The 21,226-nt window shown below is 52.3% G+C and overlaps 7 protein-coding genes across 7 annotated transcripts; 2 read left to right on the forward strand and 5 right to left on the reverse strand.

Moving 5' to 3' along the window:
- Window positions 1-236: 236 nt before the first annotated feature.
- J7T55_007964 (uncharacterized protein) lies at window positions 237-2,327 on the forward strand (the record flags this gene model as incomplete). Its single annotated transcript, XM_053131111.1, has 6 exons — window positions 237-676; window positions 735-842; window positions 1,293-1,344; window positions 1,421-1,513; window positions 1,601-2,002; window positions 2,181-2,327. The coding sequence occupies 6 exons, from the start codon at window positions 237-239 to the stop codon at window positions 2,325-2,327; spliced, it is 1,242 nt and encodes a 413-aa protein (XP_052990800.1).
- A 625-nt stretch (window positions 2,328-2,952) lies between these two features.
- J7T55_007965 (uncharacterized protein) lies at window positions 2,953-3,984 on the reverse strand (the record flags this gene model as incomplete). Its single annotated transcript, XM_053131112.1, has 1 exon — window positions 2,953-3,984. One exon carries the CDS (start codon window positions 3,982-3,984, stop codon window positions 2,953-2,955), a length of 1,032 nt encoding a protein of 343 aa, XP_052990801.1.
- Window positions 3,985-4,705: 721 nt separating this feature from the next.
- J7T55_007966 (uncharacterized protein) lies at window positions 4,706-6,963 on the reverse strand (the record flags this gene model as incomplete). The annotated part of the gene is made up of 11 exons (XM_053131113.1): window positions 4,706-4,798; window positions 4,876-5,293; window positions 5,361-5,588; window positions 5,644-5,736; window positions 5,798-6,183; window positions 6,249-6,267; window positions 6,336-6,383; window positions 6,441-6,445; window positions 6,503-6,618; window positions 6,701-6,725; window positions 6,802-6,963. The coding sequence occupies 11 exons, from the start codon at window positions 6,961-6,963 to the stop codon at window positions 4,706-4,708; spliced, it is 1,593 nt and encodes a 530-aa protein (XP_052990802.1).
- Window positions 6,964-8,006: 1,043 nt separating this feature from the next.
- On the reverse strand, window positions 8,007-9,018 carry J7T55_007967 (ntigenic cell wall; the record flags this gene model as incomplete). Its single annotated transcript, XM_053131114.1, has 3 exons — window positions 8,007-8,378; window positions 8,446-8,623; window positions 8,711-9,018. The coding sequence occupies 3 exons, from the start codon at window positions 9,016-9,018 to the stop codon at window positions 8,007-8,009; spliced, it is 858 nt and encodes a 285-aa protein (XP_052990803.1).
- A 2,985-nt stretch (window positions 9,019-12,003) lies between these two features.
- On the reverse strand, window positions 12,004-12,663 carry J7T55_007968 (uncharacterized protein; the record flags this gene model as incomplete). Its single annotated transcript, XM_053131115.1, has 1 exon — window positions 12,004-12,663. One exon carries the CDS (start codon window positions 12,661-12,663, stop codon window positions 12,004-12,006), a length of 660 nt encoding a protein of 219 aa, XP_052990804.1.
- A 336-nt stretch (window positions 12,664-12,999) lies between these two features.
- On the forward strand, window positions 13,000-14,295 carry J7T55_007969 (uncharacterized protein; the record flags this gene model as incomplete). The annotated part of the gene is made up of 4 exons (XM_053131116.1): window positions 13,000-13,191; window positions 13,261-13,867; window positions 13,940-14,188; window positions 14,264-14,295. The coding sequence occupies 4 exons, from the start codon at window positions 13,000-13,002 to the stop codon at window positions 14,293-14,295; spliced, it is 1,080 nt and encodes a 359-aa protein (XP_052990805.1).
- A 2,677-nt stretch (window positions 14,296-16,972) lies between these two features.
- On the reverse strand, window positions 16,973-18,205 carry J7T55_007970 (uncharacterized protein; the record flags this gene model as incomplete). Its single annotated transcript, XM_053131118.1, has 3 exons — window positions 16,973-17,509; window positions 17,603-18,091; window positions 18,200-18,205. 3 exons carry the CDS (start codon window positions 18,203-18,205, stop codon window positions 16,973-16,975), a joined length of 1,032 nt encoding a protein of 343 aa, XP_052990806.1.
- Window positions 18,206-21,226: the final 3,021 nt, after the last annotated feature.

The following is a 21,226-nucleotide window of genomic DNA, read 5'->3' on the forward strand; positions in this document are numbered from 1 at the left end:
TTAGTGGACCTCAAGAAAGCACAGAGTCGCGTTACCATGCATGAGAGGCCGCCTGTGATTGTCCATTCTTTGCATGCACAACAGCTGGTGAAATTTCGATTTACCGAACATGATCCAGATGATTCCAGAAAACTCTAAGGACAACTATCCATCTCCCATCTTACAGAATGGCTAACACGAAGACTTGATCAAACTCTCGCACTTACTTGCCACTCGTGATTGATACTCCATTCCCCATGGCCGAGGTACTGGGAACTATTGCGAGTGGTCTTCAGGTTGCAGCACTCGCAGGCAAGATCATCAGCATTGGGCTACAAATTCGAACCGTCTACCATGAGATCCAAGATGCTTCTGAAGAGGTTACCCTGCGTCTGCAAGAACTCGAGGCGCTGTCCGAAACCCTCCAGGACTCGAAATCGGTCTCGTCGAAAGTAAGACGCTTCTGTGAACGCTGTCTTTGTGAACTCTATCTCGTCCTTGGCGACTTGGAAGGTCATATTCAGAAGTCCAAGGGTATAAGGAGAATGGTCGCTTCAACAAAAGTGATCCTCAAGAAGGACACGATACGAAAGCTCGAAAGTCGACTTGACAGATCGGTGCAGCTGCTAGGGCTTGCAAACCAATGTCTTATGGCGTCGAGATTGAGTCTGATGCTCGACAAACAAGACGCGATGAAGTAAGTCCAGTGATGCTCGACGTATGAAAGCGAGATGCTTAACACACTCTGAATCCAGGACCTTGTTCATGGCCTATGTCAGCCAGCCGCGGGTCATTGAAACATCATTCTCAACTCAGCCGGTTGAATCGATCTGTGTCGAGCCTCGTGCAATCGAGGATATGAGGTATCAGACCCGCATTCAAACAAGTTGTCCTTCGACTTGTGTGGATGATTCAAGATTATGGGATCTTGCACGGCCGAGCTGGGAGACACCTGTAATGTCTTGGACAATTGGGTTGTCTTCTATATCAGGCATCGTCCAGCTCGAGAGGTTTTCAACTCGAAGTACCCACTATGATTCCAAAAAAGAGCGTGACGGTACAGAAACAGTTGCTCAAACCTCCCGGTCTGCGACTCGAGTACAGCTAGCCTTGCCTCATTGGTTTTCCTACAAGGTCTTAGAAATCATTGCCTGTAGGGCCCAACTCGGCTGGAAGCAATACTTACGCGTACGGAACATCTTTCCAAAAGCGGAATCCATAAAAAGGGAATTCCTGCAAAAAACTACTTTTGGTCTTGCATGCTGGTATATAATATGTGGACATCTCGACGGACTGACATCATTATTTGAAAGTCGAGAGTTGACACCATGGGACGAGGACAGCCGCGGTGAAACATTATTTTCAGTAAGTGGACCCCGTACCAGTCCCGTATCATCTCGCTTCTAAGATTCCAGACGATTGACAAGTTTTATGATACCAGTTCTCGGTGTTCCGAGGCAGATGGGATGTTTGTAATTATTTGCTTGACGTTGGTGCAGGGCACCACCTGGATAAGTCATTCAAGGATGGTACCGTAAGTCCAGTGACTTCATCCTGCATGCTAGATATTCTGCATGCAATGTTTTATCCCCAAAGACCAACTGAATTGACCTCAAACTAGAATCGTGTTGTGTGGTCTTACGAAAAGTGGGGAAGGAGCCTTTACGTTGGTCGGCGGTTTCGACCGTGTGCTGAAATGGTCCACGAATGCCAGAAAGTCATAGGCCGTCTTGAAGATGACAGCCTAATAGTCTCGCTGCTCAGTGGCTACACTGGGTTCTTCGATGAGTTCTGTGCCCTTAGACGCTTCGCATGGCCAGATTCGTCATTTTATCATCCGGATTTTGCACTGCATAGGATGCAATTCGCTGTTTTCATCGCATGTGCTCTCAATAACGGATGGGCAGCACCGGCAATGATTCGCTCCGTCCTGGGGCTCGACAATGGAATTGCCCAAGGTAACTTGGATTTTAGCGTCCGCACTATATTTGGGGAGACCATCTTCCACGGCTTGGCCATGAAAGTTGGGTTAGCTGACAGAATGGGAGGAGACGGAAAAGAGTGGCATACTCTCATTCGCGATGTTGTCGCCCACGTAGTGGACGTTAGAGACCTACATCAACACGCACCTTCAGTGAACTACGGGTTTAAAGAGTGTCCATTGGAAGAAATAACCCCACTGTTATCGCTGATACTCCAAGGCATACTGGCAGAAGCCAGGCGACGTCCACTACAAATCTGGGTACCGAAACGTCCAACAGCGCAGCCAGCTGTTGTACTGTCGAGATGCGAGAAACTCATTTACGCCTGGCTCTATGACTTCTATGAGGCTGGAGTTGACCTGCTAGAGTACGGAAGGCAGGAAAAAGAGCATTTTCGAGACGAAGACCTCCTACCCAATGGGGTGACATATAGCTATTCTTCCCATCTTGCATATGAAGAATCACCCGAGTCTACCACTGTGTATCATATCCGCCTTATAAATTTTCAGTATGGTGGGCTCCCAAGAGATTGGAAATTCTGGTGGTCCGAACCGTCGGACGAGTTTGCTGGAGACTTTTGGTGTGTGCTCGAGTTGGAAGATGAGCTAGCAGCCATGAGTGTCCCCGGGGCTTGGGTCGACTAGATATTTTGTCATATATTGGAGTCAATTAGCGGCCTGGAGGGTCTATGGCGATGGAGAAAAGTATATGTGATATCAGTTCCGGTGGTTGCAAGAGTGAGCCCCTGACTTTTCGGGCGGAAACGTCTTAGGAATTATAGAGCTTCGCGTCGATAAACGGTGCGGTAATAAGTCTTGAAGATGGCTCTAGTCGACTTTTGTCTTGAAGTCGAGCACGTTCGAATAAATAAATTTCGATGCTCCGCCTCGCCCAATGTTGAAGACAGTCCAATGTCCAATCGTCCTGAGAGGACTTGTTTCCTGCATAACACGCAATGATCCGCTGAAGAATCTGATAGTCTACCAAGTACTCAACTCCCAGTACTCCAATACTCATCCAAAACGTCCTGCGTGACCTCAAAAGCCCAATGATGACAAGTCTGGTGCATCACAGGGCTAACCTCCGGGGCATCCTCATCCGCCCCATCATCCCAGACCTCCCTGACCCCAGCGGCGACATACTTCTTCAGCAGCATCCTACGCCACCGCCCCGTCTCACCAACACACCTCTTCCACCGACCAACCTGCCTCTCATCGTCCTCGCACCGCCGGCCCAGGTAAAACCGGCAGTACCACTGGAACCAGCCGCGCACATCAAACCGGTGCTCGATCCACCCGGCCTCCTCCCACTGCTCAATGCTCTGCCCGCACGCGACCTTGAACTTGTTCGCGTCGGCGTCGTACTCGCCCCCGGTCAGGTACCGGGCCACGTCCAGCCCGGCCGTCCAGCCGGCGGGGAGCTCGCGGTAGTCGCCCGAGACGGTCAGGCGCAGCTTCTTGGAGTACAGCGGGCGGAAGTAGGAGCCGCCGAAGGCGCCCTCGCGCAGGACCTCGGCGGGCGTCTTGTTGGGCGTGAAGCCCGGGTGCGAGGCGAAGTGCAGCACGCCCGCCTCGTCGCGGTCGGGGCCCGGCGCGGCGGGCGTCCAGGAGGACCAGGAGGCTTGGAGGGCGTCGAGGTCTGCGGTCATGTCGCTGTCTCTCGGGGCGTGGCTCGCCTCTCCGTCTGCCCGTGCCTCTGCGGCCCTCTCCTTCCTCGGAGCTTTGGCTCTTCGGGCCTTGGCCTTCGTCTCGGCCACAGTGTCAGCGGCGGGGCCGGCCTCGTCGTAGCTTGGCCGGATTGGGGCCGATGCGATCCGGGCTGAGGTGCGAGTGGGCACTGGGGCAGTCCTTGCCTTCTCCACGCGTCGTTTCTTGGTGGCGCGCAGATTGTCTGCACCATTTGTGGTTGGGATGGGGTGGCTTGACCGTTGAATTGCCTCGGCCTGAGCGACCGCCCCGAGCTCCTTGAGCACCTCCTGGTTCCGCTTGATGTTGTCTAGTCTTCGAGTTGAAAATTTGTCCATATTCGGCGATTTATTTTAGTGAATACGGACTGGCAGTTAGATGGGAATCTGATCATCAAGGCGTTCGCTCTCGTGCCAAGAGTGGACGCGTCTCATTCAAAGGGGCCGTCGCGTGGCTACGTCATAGAAACTAACTCTCAAAGTGCTCAAAACACGACACTTTGTCCTTGGAGACATTGCCTTTGAAAAGCAATGGCAGTGTATTCCCAGGAAACGTTGTGCTGGCCTGGATGTATTGTGGAAGGGAAAAAGTAGGAAGCAAGAATAAGGGGAAAGCAAATCTTGGTAGCCTACTGTCATTGCAGTTTCGGTTTTGGGGTTTGGCAGGCAGACTAGAACTCCAACGGGACAGGGGCAGCTCTGTAAAGGGCGCGAACATGACAACGGGGAATTCAGAGCCATGCATGAAGATTGCTCAAGGTCTTGAAGATCTCTGTATGTATTTGTTATATACCAGGCACATCATCTATGTGGCTACTTGGCCTGACCTCACATTCGCCGCGGACTGACCATGGCTGCTCAGGCCATGGGTGAAGTTACCAACTGAAGCTGGCACCGTCCTAAGGCTGGCTCTAAGCTCCACAACCTTATGACGCCCAGGAGTGGACGTTCCAGAATGCGGCGGGGCCATGAAGAGCATTTGAGGCAACGGAGGTGGTTCCCAGCATAGAGCACATCCCGCACATTCGATCCTCCACTTCCCATCCTCTCCAAACAGCCACTAGTAACTACGGCCGAACATGGTCCACGACTTGGCGAGCTCCTGGCACTCGGGATTCAGACACTTGGTCTCACCGGCCACAAGACCATCAGGCTGATGGAAGGGGAGAACAGGTTAGCTAACTTCGATAGAAAATGTCACCAAAAGCACAAGAATTGAGGTCAACGTACCTGAGCAAATGGAATGCACAGACTCTTCATGCCCATGCCTGGCATCTTGCGCCCCTGCTCATCCTCTTGGTCCTCGCTACGGGTCAACTCCTTAATGCGGTCTTCGCACTTGATGCCCTCGCAGAACGGAATGATGACAACATTGCGGCTGTCGAGTGCAGGGACAACACGGTCCCATTCCGTCAGCTTGAGACGACGAGATTCGTAGGTGGCCGCTGCCTTGGTGTACAGGTCCTCCTGTATCTTCTCCAGCAAGGCTGGGACTTGGGTTGCAAGCTCCGCCAGCGGGATGGTGCCCTTCTCTCCGGTGTCACGTCGAGAGGTCGCAACGATAGAGGCCGCTGCATCACGGAGACCGAACTCGAGGCGGAGGGGAACACCTCTCATTTCCCAGTCGGAGAACTTGAAGCCAGGGGTGCTGTTGAAGTGTCAGTAACTCATCGGGTGGCACCATGAATGGGTGCGAAGAAACAGGCGCAACTGACTATCCCTCCCGATCATCAACTTGGATGCGAACACCAGCTTCCTGCAAAGTAGCCTTCAACTCCTGGATCTTCTCCATGTGCTTGGTTCGCTCCTCAGGCTTCGTCTTGGCGTTGAGACCGACGGGAATGATGACTGCTTGGATGTTGGCCACTCTGGGCGGGAGAACGAGACCCTTATCATCGCCGTGAACCATGATCATGACGCCGATGACTCTAGTCGAAAGACCCCTATGCATGTCAGCGAAGCCCTGTTTATGTTGAAGGTTACCCATTCCCAGCGTACCAAGAGTTTTGCCAGACGTTGATGTGCTCTCCCTTTTTCTCCGGGTCCTCCACAGTGATGCCAAACATCTTACTGAAGTTCTGTCCGAGAGCACTACACGGCGTTGATTTAGTCAGTCCAGTCTAATACTCACGACAGAGCTATGTGGTCTTACTGCGAGGTAGCTCCCTGGATTCCTCGTCCATTTGCTGGGACAAAAGCCTCACAGGTCGAGGTCCAGCTGGCGCCAGCAAACTTCTCTGCTTCTGTCTTCTTGCCGCGCACAACTGGAACCGCCAGCAGCTTCTCAAAGATGGCGGCGTATAGCTCCAAGATCTCCAAAACCTCTTTCGATGCAAGCTCCTCGGTGAGGTGGGCGGTGTGGCCTTCTTGCCATAGGAACTCACGGGCGCGCAGGAATGGAGTTGTCTGCTTAGCCTCCCAGCGAACGACGTTGTTCCACTGGTTCAGTCGCAAGGGCAGGTCGCGGTGAGAGCGAATCCACTTCGCGTAGTATGGGTACATGACGGCTTCGGAGGTGGGGCGCACAGCGACGGGGACCTGGTCGTGGTCAGCTTCATGTGCCAGGCTCGGGCAATGTAGGGAGGTGAAGGGCGGAACCAGACCTCGAGGTCCTTGTCTCCTCTGCAAAGCCATCGTTAGCTTTTGGGGAACAGTTGCAGACACCCCATCACCCCGACCAGTGAACATACGCTTTCGTGACCCATGCCAGCTCTGGCGCGAAACCTTCGACATGCTCCCTGCTTCAATCAGCTTCCGCGGGCCCTCGAACATTCGAATCGTTGTGCGGTCCGTACTTCTCCTACAACCACCACGCGTCAGCTTCTGCGGTGTCGGAATGGATTCATTTGCTCCCTACCTTAGCCAGCGACGTGGCAGACAAGAACATAGGGAAGCTTGCTTCTTGTACGCCCATGTTCTCAATGTTGGATTGGAAAAACTTCTTGATGGAGTTCCAGACGTGCATCGCAGGAGCTGTGAGTCATCGTCAACGGGGAGCTCCTGATCGGGGGCAAGAAGCCTGAGGGTGTCGGGGCTTGATCGCATTCGTACGTACGTCGCAGGATGTAGAATCCAGAGATCTGTGTGATAATTCAGACCATCATCAGCGAGACTTGCACCCCTAGAGGGAGGATGGCCAATCCACGCGCAACCCACCTCAGAATAGTACTCGACGAGTTCGGCCTTCTGCACGACTTCGACATACCACTGGCCGCAATTGGTCTCCTTGGGGACCGTGATGCCGACCAGCTTGGCCGCCTTGTTCTTGGAATCGGCCATGGCGTTTGCTTTCACCGAGATTGGGAGTTGTTTCTGCATAGGGAGCTGAGGGCGAGAATGTGTGTGCGCGCGTCTCGAACGGAGGGATGTTTTGGTTTTGACCCAGCCCAGCTTCGAGCCTGCCCAAGGGAGCTGCCAAAAGTTTGGAGGTGGGGGATCAACAACCGTACCCCGCCTTATCAGGTACCTGGGTACTTTGCAGCAGATACAGAGATAAGGGACAGAGTCAGACCGGTTGCGGCGTCGACCTTCTTGAGCCTTGTACACCGACATTGATGTCGGTGAACCCAATTCCAGCCCCTATTGGCTCTTATTTTCTCTCATTCTAATATTTCCCAAGTTTTTATCCAGTCCTGGTATGCGGGCCACCAACATGGAGTTTCAGAACCACTGACAGTTTCCGGCGATTGAGACCATGATGAGCAAGCATCGACTGTTTCTCCTTGGTTGAGCGAACTCTTGCCACTCTCTACCGATGACTTATTTCACAATTTGATGACTTTCGGTGAAGCTGTCATGGTCCAGTCCCATCGGTTAATGACCTCGGTTGAAGTGGCAGACAGCGCTCATTGGTAGATCGGGCCTAACACTGGTGGATGGGACGTCGAGGCTTCCACAATTTCTGCGCAAGCCGGGGCATACTACTGACCAGAACTCGGAAATTTGTATGTTGAAAAAAGAGAAGCACGTTATATTTCTTCACTTTGTTGCAGGTTGACAATTCGTGCCAGCATACCCACTTCCCATAAATGTGTAATATTTCCAACGCTGTGATTGAGTGCGCGGTAAGAGAATACTCTGCTTAAGCCTGGAGGTGCAGCATGGGTTCATGATACCGACGAAAATCTGTGCCTTGCAAGGCCTGGTAAGTAAAATACTCCGTATATATGTACAGTGTTTGATTAATTCCAATAATGTACTACTACATCTGGGTCAAGAAATTGGCCTAGGAGGGAACGTCAAGAAGGTTAAATAAACACAACGAAGGCCTGCCTCCTCGCTAGCCTCACCTCGACAGATCATTATAACATCACTACAACAGCACAGCACAACTGTCTGGCCGATCCGCGGAAGGGATCTTCTCAGCCATCGAAGCCAAACCTTCTCAGCGCCACGGCCACAGGGAATGGAACAAGCGACCAGTCATTCTCATCGGGGCCCAGCTTGTCCAAGTCGCTTTGGCTGATCTGGGGCATCAGCAGGTTGGAGTTGGTGTCGACCTCGGCCCCCTTGGCGCCCTTGCCGCCACCGCTGGAGCTGGTATCATCACTGATACCCAGCGCGCGCCCAAGACCGTCGAGGATATCGGACAGCGCGGGCACAAGCTTCGTGGGGATCTTGATAGCGCCCCCGCGACCCTGGAACGCGTTGACTGTTGCGGTGAAGTTCCCCTGGATTTGGTCGTTGATGGGCTGCGCGATGCCCGCCAGGGACGGGTCCAGCGCGTTGATGAGCTGCAATCGTGGGTCAGCAACTGAGAGACGATCATGGGTTCTGGGGGTGATGAAAGGCACTACATACCGAGGATCCAAGGGTTTTCGCGTTAGTCTGCTGGATAGAGACACTATCTCTGATGAGACTCCTCACATCCAAGATCTTGAGCCCTGCCTTATCAAAATCGGGCTTCTTTCCGTCGAGGTTTGTCAACAACCTGGTGATATCAGGCTGGACCCCCAGGAACTGCAGACCGACAGTCGTTCTACATAGCACCAAACCAGTCAGTCCAACCTGTCGTGCTCACTCATTTACTCCTAGGCAACGCCAGGCCATTGACGAGGAGACTTACGAGTCTGTCGCACTCAACCTTGTAGTGTCGTTTGCGACCTGTGTCGTTTTTGTGATATCATCTCCAAGCTGGACGACAGCCGAATTCACCTTGATCAGGCCTGTTATGCCATCGATGATGCCATCTGCACTGAAGTCGGCTACCGTGTTGTTTGCCGTGGCGAGCTGGAGCTGCAAGGTCGTGATGGAACCCTGGAGAGCCTGGAGGCCACCGCCGTTTTGCCTCTTGTCTTCGGCTGGTAGCAGCGGGATGGCGGAAGCGAGCGACGCCAACGTGACGAAAGCGAGGGAAGACGGTGAGCCGAACATGGTGAATTATCTCAGGATGGGGTATTGGGTAGTTCTTATTCTTCTATTGCTGGGTCGATGTTGGATGTTTGCCGAGAATCGCAAACTGATTGCAATGGGACCGTAACGAGATCAGGTCTGGCGAGACAGGTGAATAACGGATGAAGGACGCATAGAGCGCATACCGCTGCGCTCACAGCATAGTTTAAGGCGAGGCAATCGCTTTATATCAGTCTCCACACCGTCGGGGTAAGTGATATCCCATGGGAGGGTTCGGCCCCGGTGAGGTCGGCCAAGCATCAGTCACAAGATCACAAGCGAGAGTGCCAGCATGCTTCTCGCCGAGGCTGCCACACATGCCCCGGCCCTCGAGTCTACTTTGAAACTCTAATCAGGCGTGACCCGTCCCTCCCGCACAATGTGTCTGTCCCCCGCGATTGCCGTGGAACGATGACGGGGCCGCAGCCCTGGTTTCTGCGGGGGAGAACTAGGGTGACCTTGCACAGCCTTGCAGGAGGGCATATAAGCATGTCTGCTCAGTTTAACCCAGCTAGGCTTGATCGCCGTGAGGGACCGCGGAGTGTGATCAGAATCGCAAGTAAGACCTTCTTGAAATATATGCATATTTGCTGGCTGAGCCTGCTCGTCTGCCGGCCTTTCCGTCGTCTGATGTCCGCGAAAGTTGATGGAGTGGTGCTGTACAAACCTTGCCTTGGGATATCAAAAATTGCAGCTCGGTGTTCATCTTGGACGCATCCCAACAACGCCACGAGCGACCTTGGATGGTGGATACCCGTGGACTGGTAAAGGTTGGACTTGGCGATGCTGAATGGCCATAGCACATCAGCTCATCGAATGATGAGACTATCCTGACCTAGGCAGGGGACAGGTGGGAAGGGAGCGGGATTCGCGAATATGAGAGGCGGGCGCTACTGCGCATGCGGAGAGAGCTCGTCACAAAAATCCAAAACATGAGACGCCTCGTCCAACCAGTCGCGATTAAACCCCATCCCAAACTGCCATTTCTCGCATCAACCTACCCTGGCGCATGGCCTTCCGGTTTGGTATCGCCATGCGAGCCAGCATGCATGCGGGGTATCGCCTCTACTTGTCTTCTTCGTGCGGCGATCAACCAGCCCATAATCGGAGCTCTGTAATACAATAAAGTTGATTATTGCAATATATATACATGCAAGGAATTATTAGAGAGATCTGACCACTGGCTGGAAAGTTGTCGATCGTGCAAGAACGTCATAAATCGCGCTTTCACCTGCTGAACCTCAGCCTCACCGACTGATCTACATTCACCGGTGGCTCACGATCAGGAGACGAGCCGAGAGCTTTCAGCATATCAAGTGCAGAACCTGGGGAACATCTGTTTTGTCCCCAGACTCGGTGCATGAATTGCGGAGAAGCCGTTTCTGGGGCTGTCTTGTAACAAGGTTGGCTAGATTTGCCCTGGAAGCAAAACAGGCCCCCCAGGCGAACGATTGCGTGTTGCGAGCGAACGGGTCCAGGTAATGATTATGCATGCCATCAGATGAAATGCAGGACTTACTTGTGGAATAATCTGGAGTATCTGTCCATCTCGCTTTCCTCGCATGGCCATCTTGTGCGTTCGAAATTGCGAACGCAACCCTACCACATGCAAAAGGATGCAAAATCGCTCTAGTCAGAATTAAAGAGGTAGTTGGAAAAAAAAATATGCTCATCGAGAGTCTGCTAATAGTGACCACATGCTAGCGAGCGTAAGAACGAAGGACATGTCGTCAATCTGGAGAACACAGATGCCGTCATACCAAGGACAAGTTGGGGCAGAGGCGGCGTATTGGATGAGAGTACCAACTGTAGTACGAGAAGCAGGGACCTTGTCTGTAGATATCAGACGAGAGTGCTGGCTCAGTCCTCGATGCTAAATAAATGGTGTCGGACAAATCAGCGAGGATCCCTGACCTTGTGTAATAAGCCATTCGGCTTCACTTACTCCTCGGAATTCTATGTCATCCAATGGGTTAGCAATATTCACCGAAAATTTGACTAGATATTTGTACTCTCTTAAACAACACTCGAGATTAATGCAACTATTGACTTCTTGCGATGCACTAATAAGCTTCTTGTTCTTTCCTGCAGGTGATGAGCCTAAGTCACTTCCACCTGTAGAGCAAGAGAACGGTAAGTATTTCAAATCTCATAGATTCGGCTCAGATTTCCTGCTTTATGAAGCAATGGTTAGAGCAATACTGCCTCGAAAGTATGTAGAATTTGCTTCATCTGTGTCCCACAGTGGACGTCTTTTTGACTTTACGGTCAGAACCCAGCAGTTTCGCGGATTAGTCTTAGTGTTCTCTTGCCATTGTCCCACAGTGAAACTGTTCCACTATTCACATTTTGGCATGTCAGAGTGAGAAATGCCATGGATGAGGGTATAGCCATCCCGGGCCGGAGGGAAGGCCATGGAGCTTGTACCACCGTGCTCAGAATGGCAGGACTGAAGTTCTTCTGAAGTGCTTACACACAGACGATACGTTTGTGTGATTATACGCCTCATTGACCTTGACTCACGATAGGCCTTACGGAAGGAAGGCCCTCGGATCGATACATGCAAGCAGGGCGTCAGGGAACCTACACAAAGCCGCACTTCCATATGCGGTCGATTTTCTAGATAGGTATTTATTGTGCACGAATACACCACACACTCGCTCTTCTAGCATCTTTCGAAGCATCTCTACGAATTTGTGCACATAAGTACGCGCTCATGAAAATACACAACATCCTGCCTTGCTTCAATGTCGATGTCACCGAGTGAAAGTGGCCGGTGCCGAGTCAACCATACATCAACATTGAACTGTGACATTGGCGATGCGAAGGCCCAACCGAGTGTACGTACCACTGTGGCAGAATTTCTTCGAAGCGATGACATCAAAAGTGATCGTGTCAAAGATCTCTCAACCATAGGTGTTCTCAACCATAGGTGTGCTCCCCGTAGCCCGTCAAGAAGTCTGGACATCAAGACGACGTGATATGATCAAGCAATTCATAAACCCGGCCCGTCTCGACCCGACACGCCTCGCCCGGCCTTGGCGCCCCTCTGAAACCTGGCCCAAGCCAAGACCTGATGGTGGTCACCTCGACGCCACTGAAGTTTTGCTGCTCTATGATCCGAAAGGCAGAGCTGCAGGGCAAGGTGGACTCGCCAGGAGCTGGGGGTGGAAGGCCGTCGCAGCAGCAGTCCGCGTTGTCGCCAGCCTCCTCTGTTGGATGTGCTAATGTCTGTTCTGAAACTTCCAGAGGTCCCGGTGTAGGTGACTGCTGACGAGGTGCACCTCGGCACCCTGCACCTTGGCACGATGTTGACTCCGTGGGTCGTGCTTCAACATGTGGTACGCCTGGAAGACTCGCTGTGCTGGACGGGAGCTGAGGCAATGCCGCAGAAGGCGTGACGCTGCCCCGTAGAATCTCGACCTCTTTCGTTAGATGACTGATGGTCTGCATTGCAGCCTCCAGCCTGGCACTGGTCTCTTCAAGGCGCTTCTCGAGATCCAAGACGTGGCCCTTGGCACGCGCACGATGCCTGCGTTGGTTGTTGCGCACTCTGGTCGCATTATGGTCCGCTGACTTCAATGACCACTTAAGTACAGACGGTTCTGAGGGTGTCTTCGTCTTCATTTTCGCTTACGTCCTGTGGTGCTCAATAATGGGATGTGTTTTGAGTAATAGACATAGAGGGGAGAGATGAGTAGGTCCAGCGGCGAAAAGTGGTGACGAAAGGAGAATTTTGGTGGTGACAAACCGCTTTCTCCCCTGATTGAGTTTAGCGCTTTCTGATGACATACCAAATCTCTGCCTGAATGGGGATAGCGTGGCCTGGTGACACATTCGCTTCACGCTATAAGGCCCCAGAAAGACTGACAACATCCATATGATTAATTTTCTGTATATAAATCCAGCCATAATCCGATCAAGTGGAATACTGACAGCTTCCAAAAAGTTCATGCCAACAAAATGTCCACCCAAAATATTTACGACCAGGTTACGGAGCGCTACAGTGCCGCATCCCGGGGCACTGCCCTCCAGTATGGCGCTTCTGTAGCCAAAGCATTTGGGTATTCAGAGGATGAGCTCGCAAACATCCCAGAGGAGTCAAACTTAGGGCTAAGTTGTGGCAACCCGATGGCCATGGCTAGCATACGAGAGGTACATTGCCGGAGGACGAGCCGTCCACCTGCCAGCACTTCAGCTGACCAGAAACTCTACAACTTGTAGGGTGAAACAGTCATCGACCTGGGCAGCGGCGCTGGCTTCGATGTCTTCCTCGCAGCCAATAAGGTCGGGACCGATGGGAAGGTCATTGGAGTCGATATGAACAAGGCAAGTTGCCCTGATGGTCTTGGGCGAGACACAACTAATTCCAGTGGTCAGGATATGCTCGCCCGCGCCAACGAGATCAAGGCCAAGCACAATAAGACCAACGTCAGCTTCGTCGACGCCAAGATCACGGACATGTCCGCAATTCCCTCCAGCACAGCCGACTGTATCATCTCCAACTGCGTGATCAACCTTGTGCCGGAGGAGGAGAAGCTTCTAGTCTTCAAGGAGATGCACCGCGTCCTCAAGCCCGGCGGCCGCGTGGCCATCTCGGACATCCTAGCCAAGAAGCCCCTGCCGGGGAAGCTGAGGGCCAACATGGCCCTGTACGTTGGCTGTGTCTCGGGCGCGAGCCTAGTTGGGCAGTACGAGCGGTATCTCAGGGAGGCAGGGTTCGCGGCCGAGGGCATCGCAATCAAGGACGATGGCGCAGATCTGAACGTCTACCTCGAGACCAACCCGGACGGAACGAGGACTGTCGGCGGGACCGGGGGCAATCTGTGTTGTAACCCTAGCATTCCGAGCACTGCTCCTCCTGCTCCCACTCCGTCTTCCTGCTGCTCTAGCAAAACGGCAGTGGGCCAGCCTGCCGCGACGGCCTCTTCCTCTTGCTGCTCTAGCGACAAGACTCCGGCTGTGCCCATGGCTCCCGCCTCTTCGAGTTTCTTAGGCAAGTCAAAGACCGATGCGGTGATGGAGTCGGCTGCTGCGGCTGCCGCATCATCATCATCTTGCTGTGGGGGTGGAAACAAGGCGGACCAGTCGTATGCTTTCGACGAGAAGGACCTGGCCGATCTGGAAGGCGAAGACTTGAACACGTGGGCTGGTGAGTTGACCGTACCCCCGCCTCCATATAGTGTGCTCTTGACAGGGAACCATTTTGTACTGACCTTCTGCCAAGGATCCTACAAGATATATGCTGTCAAGTCATGATAGCCTGGGAAGTGTTGTTGGCAAGCGTGAGGATGCAGGATGTGCAAAGCGTTGGTACGCGTTTAGTTGCATGACGACGTGAACTAGGATGTTGTGATCGTGGCCTGGGAAATCGGCCTCTTGTTCCTTCGATGTCTGTTCTCAAGGGAGGTCCTTTGTCCCTGACCTATAAAGGCAATTAGCAGGAAAACTGGTCTCTTGATGGCTGACTGGAAGGGGACTGAACAGCACTAAAAAGTTGTTTTAGGGGAAATTGGCAGATTCAGTCTGCAAATGCTTCCATCCAAATAGTATTCACGTATCTTGTGCCTGAGATATGTGACAAAGGATATGTGGAGGGAAGCCTGGTCAACTGACTGGTGTCTCTAAACAAGATTGAAGCTCCCAACAACTCCCTCTAGCTGCAACTACAGGCATCCCGCTGTAGTCATGCTCTGTTGGGGCCGGGTTCACTTGAGGGTTGGAAAATAATACAACAAATTTACAAAAAATTTCCCCATTGTTCGACTTCTAGGCTGCTGCCTTGTGAATGTAGCATTGCAAATATTAAAAGATATAGACATTGAGGGTTTCTCTTTCTGCAGAACTTGGCATCGTATGCTCGGGCGTGTCTCTGTCCTAGCTCAACGTTATTTGTAGGACATCTGAAGCGCCTTAGCGTCCTGAGTAGGCGGTCTCTTGCAGTGGACCATCGCCTGTAGTCTGTGAATCTCCACCTGGACGTCTCAACAGCCCTGCTAAGAGGGGCTCTAGCTAGCGTCCCACAACCTGGAGGTGATCTAATTAGGCGACCGATAGCGCGTGTTGGATCACCAAGCTTCCTTCAGCCCTACCCGTGATCCACGGTGAATGGGGCATTCGTTCACTACTCGGCTGGACACCACAGCACTTTATTATTTGCACTACAGCTTGGTGAAGAGAGTAAGCCATGGGAAGAGAGCATTTCGTATACCCAGACGCGATGCTAATGCTGCCCAAGGCGGTAACAGCATGCTCTCCCTTCCAAAGCAAAGAGGTTTTGCTCTAATGCCTCCCACATTGAAAGGCTGGGCATGGATTCTACCAGAATACAAAGTTTCTTCTGACGAGCATCATCGGCATAGCAGACGCCGAAGACGCACTATACTTCACATTTGCCCGGGGAACCTAGCCGTCTCCCCCAGTAACATCCTGCCGCAGTCACCAACCTCAACATACCTTTTGCGCCCCTTAGCTAACACTTTTCTCTTTAGCAGACAATTGGGGACCACGGAAGAGTCCATATGCTCCACTGGCGAATGCTTCTGATTCCAGTGGTGTCCTCAACCTAGTTCAGCTTCCCAACAGCAGCGACTCGACAAGACTTGCGCTCCTAGATTCCCCTGCCTAGCAGAGGTCTTCCTCCCCCACCACCCTACCCAAGAGGCAATACACTTTAGCCCTTTGCTCTCGGAAGTCCTAATTCCAACGCAAAAGGCGCGCTGGCCGACCAGTACTTCTGCTCCTCAATAGCAGCAGCTGCTGCTTGCTGGCCAACAAACAATCCGACAACAGCTCCCGCGAAGAGCCAGCCAAAACCTCCACGAGCGGCTCTATTTGCCCCTCTCTCTTCGTTGAGGACGTAGCCTTGAAGCTTCCAAGATCGGATCAGGCATAGAGATGTTTACGAGGAATGACAAAGCAACAAGTCTTGCTTTGGTACCGCCAGATCCAGGGCAATGGGTCGATGGAAGTGGGACAACGGAACACAATATCATAAGAGCCGAGGTCAGAATTAAGAGGAGAAGGAGAGGGAGGAAGAGGAAGAAAACATGAAGGGAGGCCCAGGAAGCTAGTTTCAAAGCAAACGAGGATTGACAGGAGCATGACTTTGCATTAGGCTTCTCCGGATGCCTGTCCCCGGACACTTCACCCGGGATGCTTGTTCCCAGCAGGGTGCCTATCTGCTCGGAATTAGGCGGGGGAGCTACACCATGCTGCCCACTTCCGGAGCGGGTTTCTGTGAAATCGATGCTTCCCGCCCTCTACTAGAAGGTTCAGTCTTCATAATGTATGTGGCTACATCAGGAAAATGTCAGAATACTAGCTGTGCTCCCTACTATGCGTTCTCTCGGGTTGGCGGAAACGAGCAAGGGAAGAAAGGCATAGGTAGAAAGAAACATGCATAAGTGCAAGAGCATCAGAGTCTTTAGGCATTACGCATTCAGCATTGTCAGAGTATCACCAGTGCAGCAATGAAAGTATCTTGATTGGTCAAGTTTGGTTGGTCAATTGTCCGTCCATCAATGTAACAAAATCACAGCCTATCAGCAAGCCATCATTGTCATTCTCATTCCATGCCAGCACTGATCCGTTGCCATGATCATGATGTCGAGGAGCCACGTCCCCGAAGAAGTAGATGAAGGAGGCTGTGTGTGTGAAAAGGAAGATTCGTTGTGTTGAAACAGGTGAGAGAAGAAAGAAAGAAAATACAGAACTTTTGTCGGACTTGGTGTCAAAATCCTCCCTTATGTCCATGCAAGCCAATTCACAGCTGGGTGATTGGTGTTGGGGGAAGTTTAAACGAAAATGTGCAGAAGAAAAAAAGTGATGGTGACCAAACCAATGTGTGTCGTTGCAACTACACCACTCTGTGGTGATATGTGTTCATCCTCCAGGGGGTTCAAAGACCATACAGCTTCTTCTGGATGGCAACTTCCTAGTCCTCGTCCTCAGAGTCAACCTCGGCATCCTCAGAATCTCCATCCTCGTACTCAACGTCAGCTCCCTCATCATCGTCAACAGAAGTTGGGTCTGCGCCGGGAGGGTCGGTGATCAGGATACCGTCCACCAGGTCTCCGTCAATGGTAACAGGCAGCTCGCGGGTGAAGAGTCGGCTCCAGACGGAAGGAGGGCCTACCTCTGGCTGCGGTTTGGTCTCCGGGTTGGTGGTGGTCTTGTCAGGGAGCAAGCGCCTGACGCCATTCTTGAAAAGTTCACCGAGCACAGCAGACTTGGTGAGCTCCCGGGGCGATTCGTGGAGTAATGCGACCTTCTCATAGAGCTGGCCATCCCTTACCTGCTCCTGGGTCACCGGGGTCATAGTAGAACCCGTTGAGGCCTCAAGCAGTGGCATATGGATCTCCGTGTTGGCACGAATGATGGTGTCAGGAGTCGGGTCCCCATTATCATATGCAGTAGGCAAGTTATGAGAGTCTTCGGTGTCAGCAAATACCTTTCTCAGGCCGCTGGTCTCCTAGTCCAGGCCCTCAAAGGCGTTGTCGACATTGCTCTCGTCATCAATGGCTCGCCGCTTGTCATTGCCATGAGTGCAGCTGCATCCACTGACGCAAGCAACATGCTCCTCGTCCGCAGTGACATTGGCATCGGGGTCAGTGTCGTTGCCACCAAGGGGTGCCACACCGTTACCTCCAGTAAGCGGGAAGGGGCCTTTAGTGTAGAGGGTGCAGTCATTGGTACATCCAGCGAGGACAGGAGAACCCTTGCAAAGGCTGACCAGGTTGGTAGGGCTGCAGGTCAGGTGGCATTTGTGGTGGACTCGCTTTTCCTTGCCGTTGCCAGGAAGAATCTCATGGTCGTCGGCGAGATTGACAGTGTCCTTGTAGCGCTTGACCTGGTTGGCAACCATCTGGTCAACCTCACGAGGAGCGTTGACAGAGATCACAAAGGTACCAGAGGCGGCGTCCACAGACGAGGTGTTGGTGGAATTGGTGACGTTGGGGAAGACTCCATCATGCCGCTGCAGGATCATGGTGGGAAAGGCGTGACCTGCAGCCTGCAGGAGGTACAAAGAGAAGACGATGAGGAAGTTGAAAGTCTTGTGGATGCAACACTGTCAGCTTTGAGGCTGACTAGATAGTGTAGAAGGCTAAAGTATGGGAATGCAAGGCTGAATGGTAGGACAGCAAGAAAGGGAGAGACTCACCGCCATGGTCATCCAGGTGCAATGAATTGCTTGAAAGGGATGGATGAATGGAATAATGTATTTGGGGATGACAGTCCAAGATCAAATCTGGGCTGATGACTTGACACGGGCGCGTCGTGGATGTTGTTGTTGTTTGATCAAGGAGCAGTAGTGCCTGAGGCAGTAGTTGCTGGAGTAGCTGTGTTAGTCTCATTCACAGAACACAAACGGTGACCGTGAAGAGAATGTCAATGGAAAGGAGCAGACTGACTGTTTGTGATTGTCTGGTGTCGCGCTGGTTGAAAGGAATGTGGGTTGTGTTGGTGAACGATGGTTATGCTGAAGGAAAGGAGAGAAGGTTGGGTTTGTTGAGAGGAGAGAGGGATGTTGTCCGCAGGAAGGCAGCAGCCCGGGGAAGGGACTGGATACGAAAAGTGGGTCCAGATTCTAGGAGCTTTTATCAGGCGCTATTCAACTGTATAAACCCCCTAGGAAAAAGTGTTGGGACAAGGCTGGCTGGCTGGAGAAGGCAGGACGAGGCAGGAGGAAGCAGGTCAGGCGGTCCAAGGGGAACAGTGTCCTCCCTTCAAATCTTCCTTCTACGGGAACCATTGTCACTGTCCAGAATATTACGTAACCATGGATCATACTCTGACAGTGAAAGAAGTAAACAGCGGCCCGAGGCTGCTCTGCAATATCAGTGTATTACTTGGAGGCCTGAGGTTTGGCTGTAGCTGAGACCGTGGTCTCAGTTAGGAGTTCTTTGTCCATAGATACTGTCCGGTGGCTGTGTTCATCGACTCATTCGTAGAACGTACTCAGTTTCTATTTTTATTAATTCCCGTGTCAAACAGTGTCCCACTTGCAGCGTAGACTTGGGTGATCGACTGGTACCACTCGCAGTTCAGACGGCGTACCATGCGCGTTTCCGTAGTTCTCGATACCAGATTTGGAGTCAAGACTTCAATGCAAGCCATGTAGATATTTGATTTCTTGGTCTCGGATGGTAGAAATTACCTTCAGCGTTCAGATTGATCGTCTCGTTACTCGATGGTTGTGTCCCAGTTGTCATCCCCCTCTATGCTTGGAGTGGAAGTCTGGGCACCTACCTGGCAAACAACCTCCACAACACTCGGCTACATTGTGGCATCTGGACAGAGACTTCAATCGGTACACAGCTTCGATGGCTTGTCTGGATTTGTAGACCAAGTCCAGGTGCCTTTTTCCCAGTCTGACAGCTGCGGCTATTGTTCTCGGCACGCAAACGGCGACTGGCGATCAACCCATCCCGCACGCGAGACCCACGAGCATCCGGCCTGCAAGCCGTCGACTCCTTCTACGCAGCATGACAAAAGGATACAAAGGTGATAGGAATACAAGCGTGATTCAGAGGCTTCTTCTGGGATTGCGTTTGTTGTCTAGACAGCGCCATCGGTTGGTCACAATACCCTTGTTTTCCTGCCTTCGTCCTCGCACTGAAAAAGCCGCTTTTCGTTTGACGAGCTTAGCAAAGACTCACGCTGATTTCGATGGCACTTGGCTAGATCTAGCACTGACGGGTTGCCCACAATTTCCCCATTACGCGACGCTTGTCGAGGTCCTAGATCAAACAAATCGACCTTCAGATCCTAGCCGCGGGCAAACGCCGGAAGAGCTGAAGTAGAATTCGACATCATCTGTGATAGGAGGAACATATGCGAGAACAATGTCCAGGCTAAGGTACAAATGAACTAAAGGCGAAAGAATGACCTCTCCTATTGCGACAATTATTGTACCGAGCACTCAGCGATATAAATTTGCAGAGCAAATTTGGACAACGTCTGGGCTTTCTACGACTGGGCTATGGTGTCCCGCAAGAACTTGGAGGAGTACCCGTCTCCCAGCCATCGAGCGGCACACCAGCATTAGCAGACCGATAGCTGGAGACAGTGGTGCGCAAGCTCCGGGTCTGCGCCAGGGACAACGTATTTCCAGGCAACAGGAGCGCTGACCGGTCAATAAAGGGACTGAAGGGGCTCTTGATACCAGAAGACCAGTTGTCCGTGCAGATATTATTGGACTTGGCCGTGCGGCCGCACCATACATCGCGGACATGTCTGGATACTGACGGAGACTCTAGCGGACGAACAGAGTGCCCAAGAATCGCTCACCTTTCTCCGATGTCTCGCCGTCAAATTCTTCGAATACCCATTCGAGCTACCCAAGCGATGTTGTCGAAAACCCCCTGAATCCATCCAGCATTGCATGCTCCGCCACCTAGATGCTTGTCAAGAACCGGCCCCTTCCAGGAGTCTGGGTCGCAACAGGCCAAGATTCCTTGATCCATGTAGGTGGATACCACGGATAACAGAAGCTTCTCAAGCTCGCCATATCGAAAGACTCATCCACAGGCGGCGGATGTTAGTGGGGGCACGCAAGAGACAAAGGGCGTGGGGCTTTATGCGCCGAAAAAGGTCGACCCAGATTTTGACTTCAGGAAGGAAATCAGAAGATCAATCCAGACAATGAGGTTCGGAGGCTGATAGACTGAGCGGTTGCACTGGCCAGTGGACTACGGAGAGAAGAAAAAAGAAAACCCGGGCAAGTGATCGAGAGCCCGGATCAAGGCTCGGGAAGATACGCTTGGCACGTCTCCCGGTGGCACTGAAGGACCAAACGGACTAGTCACACTGGCACAATAGTCGATATTGATGTCAACTGGTTCTGTCGTAGCCAAAGCCACTTTGGCAGAACATGGCTCCCATTGTTGTGCTGAGGGCATTTGCCGGGACTGGCCAACGCAAGATTGCCAAGCACACATAGAGTTCTTCTTTTGATTGAAGGAAAGGGCACCAAAGACTAGTTCTCGAAGTAGAACTAAAGTAGCCCGAGCTTTTGGAACGGCATGGTCTTGAACAATTATGGCTCGGGATTTCCAAGGCTGAGGGCAACCTCGTGCTGTGTATTGTTCATCTGAGCTGCAGTCTGGCCCAGTCGAGTGTGCAAGGTTCTCGCAGTTGATCATCTTTCCAAACAAGACGGCATCCAACAAGAACTCGAGAAGTGATT

Source organism: Diaporthe amygdali, assembly GCF_026229845.1.
Source record: "Diaporthe amygdali strain CAA958 chromosome Unknown NODE_25_length_736740_cov_64_583793, whole genome shotgun sequence".
Classification (NCBI taxonomy): Eukaryota; Fungi; Ascomycota; class Sordariomycetes; order Diaporthales; family Diaporthaceae; genus Diaporthe; species Diaporthe amygdali.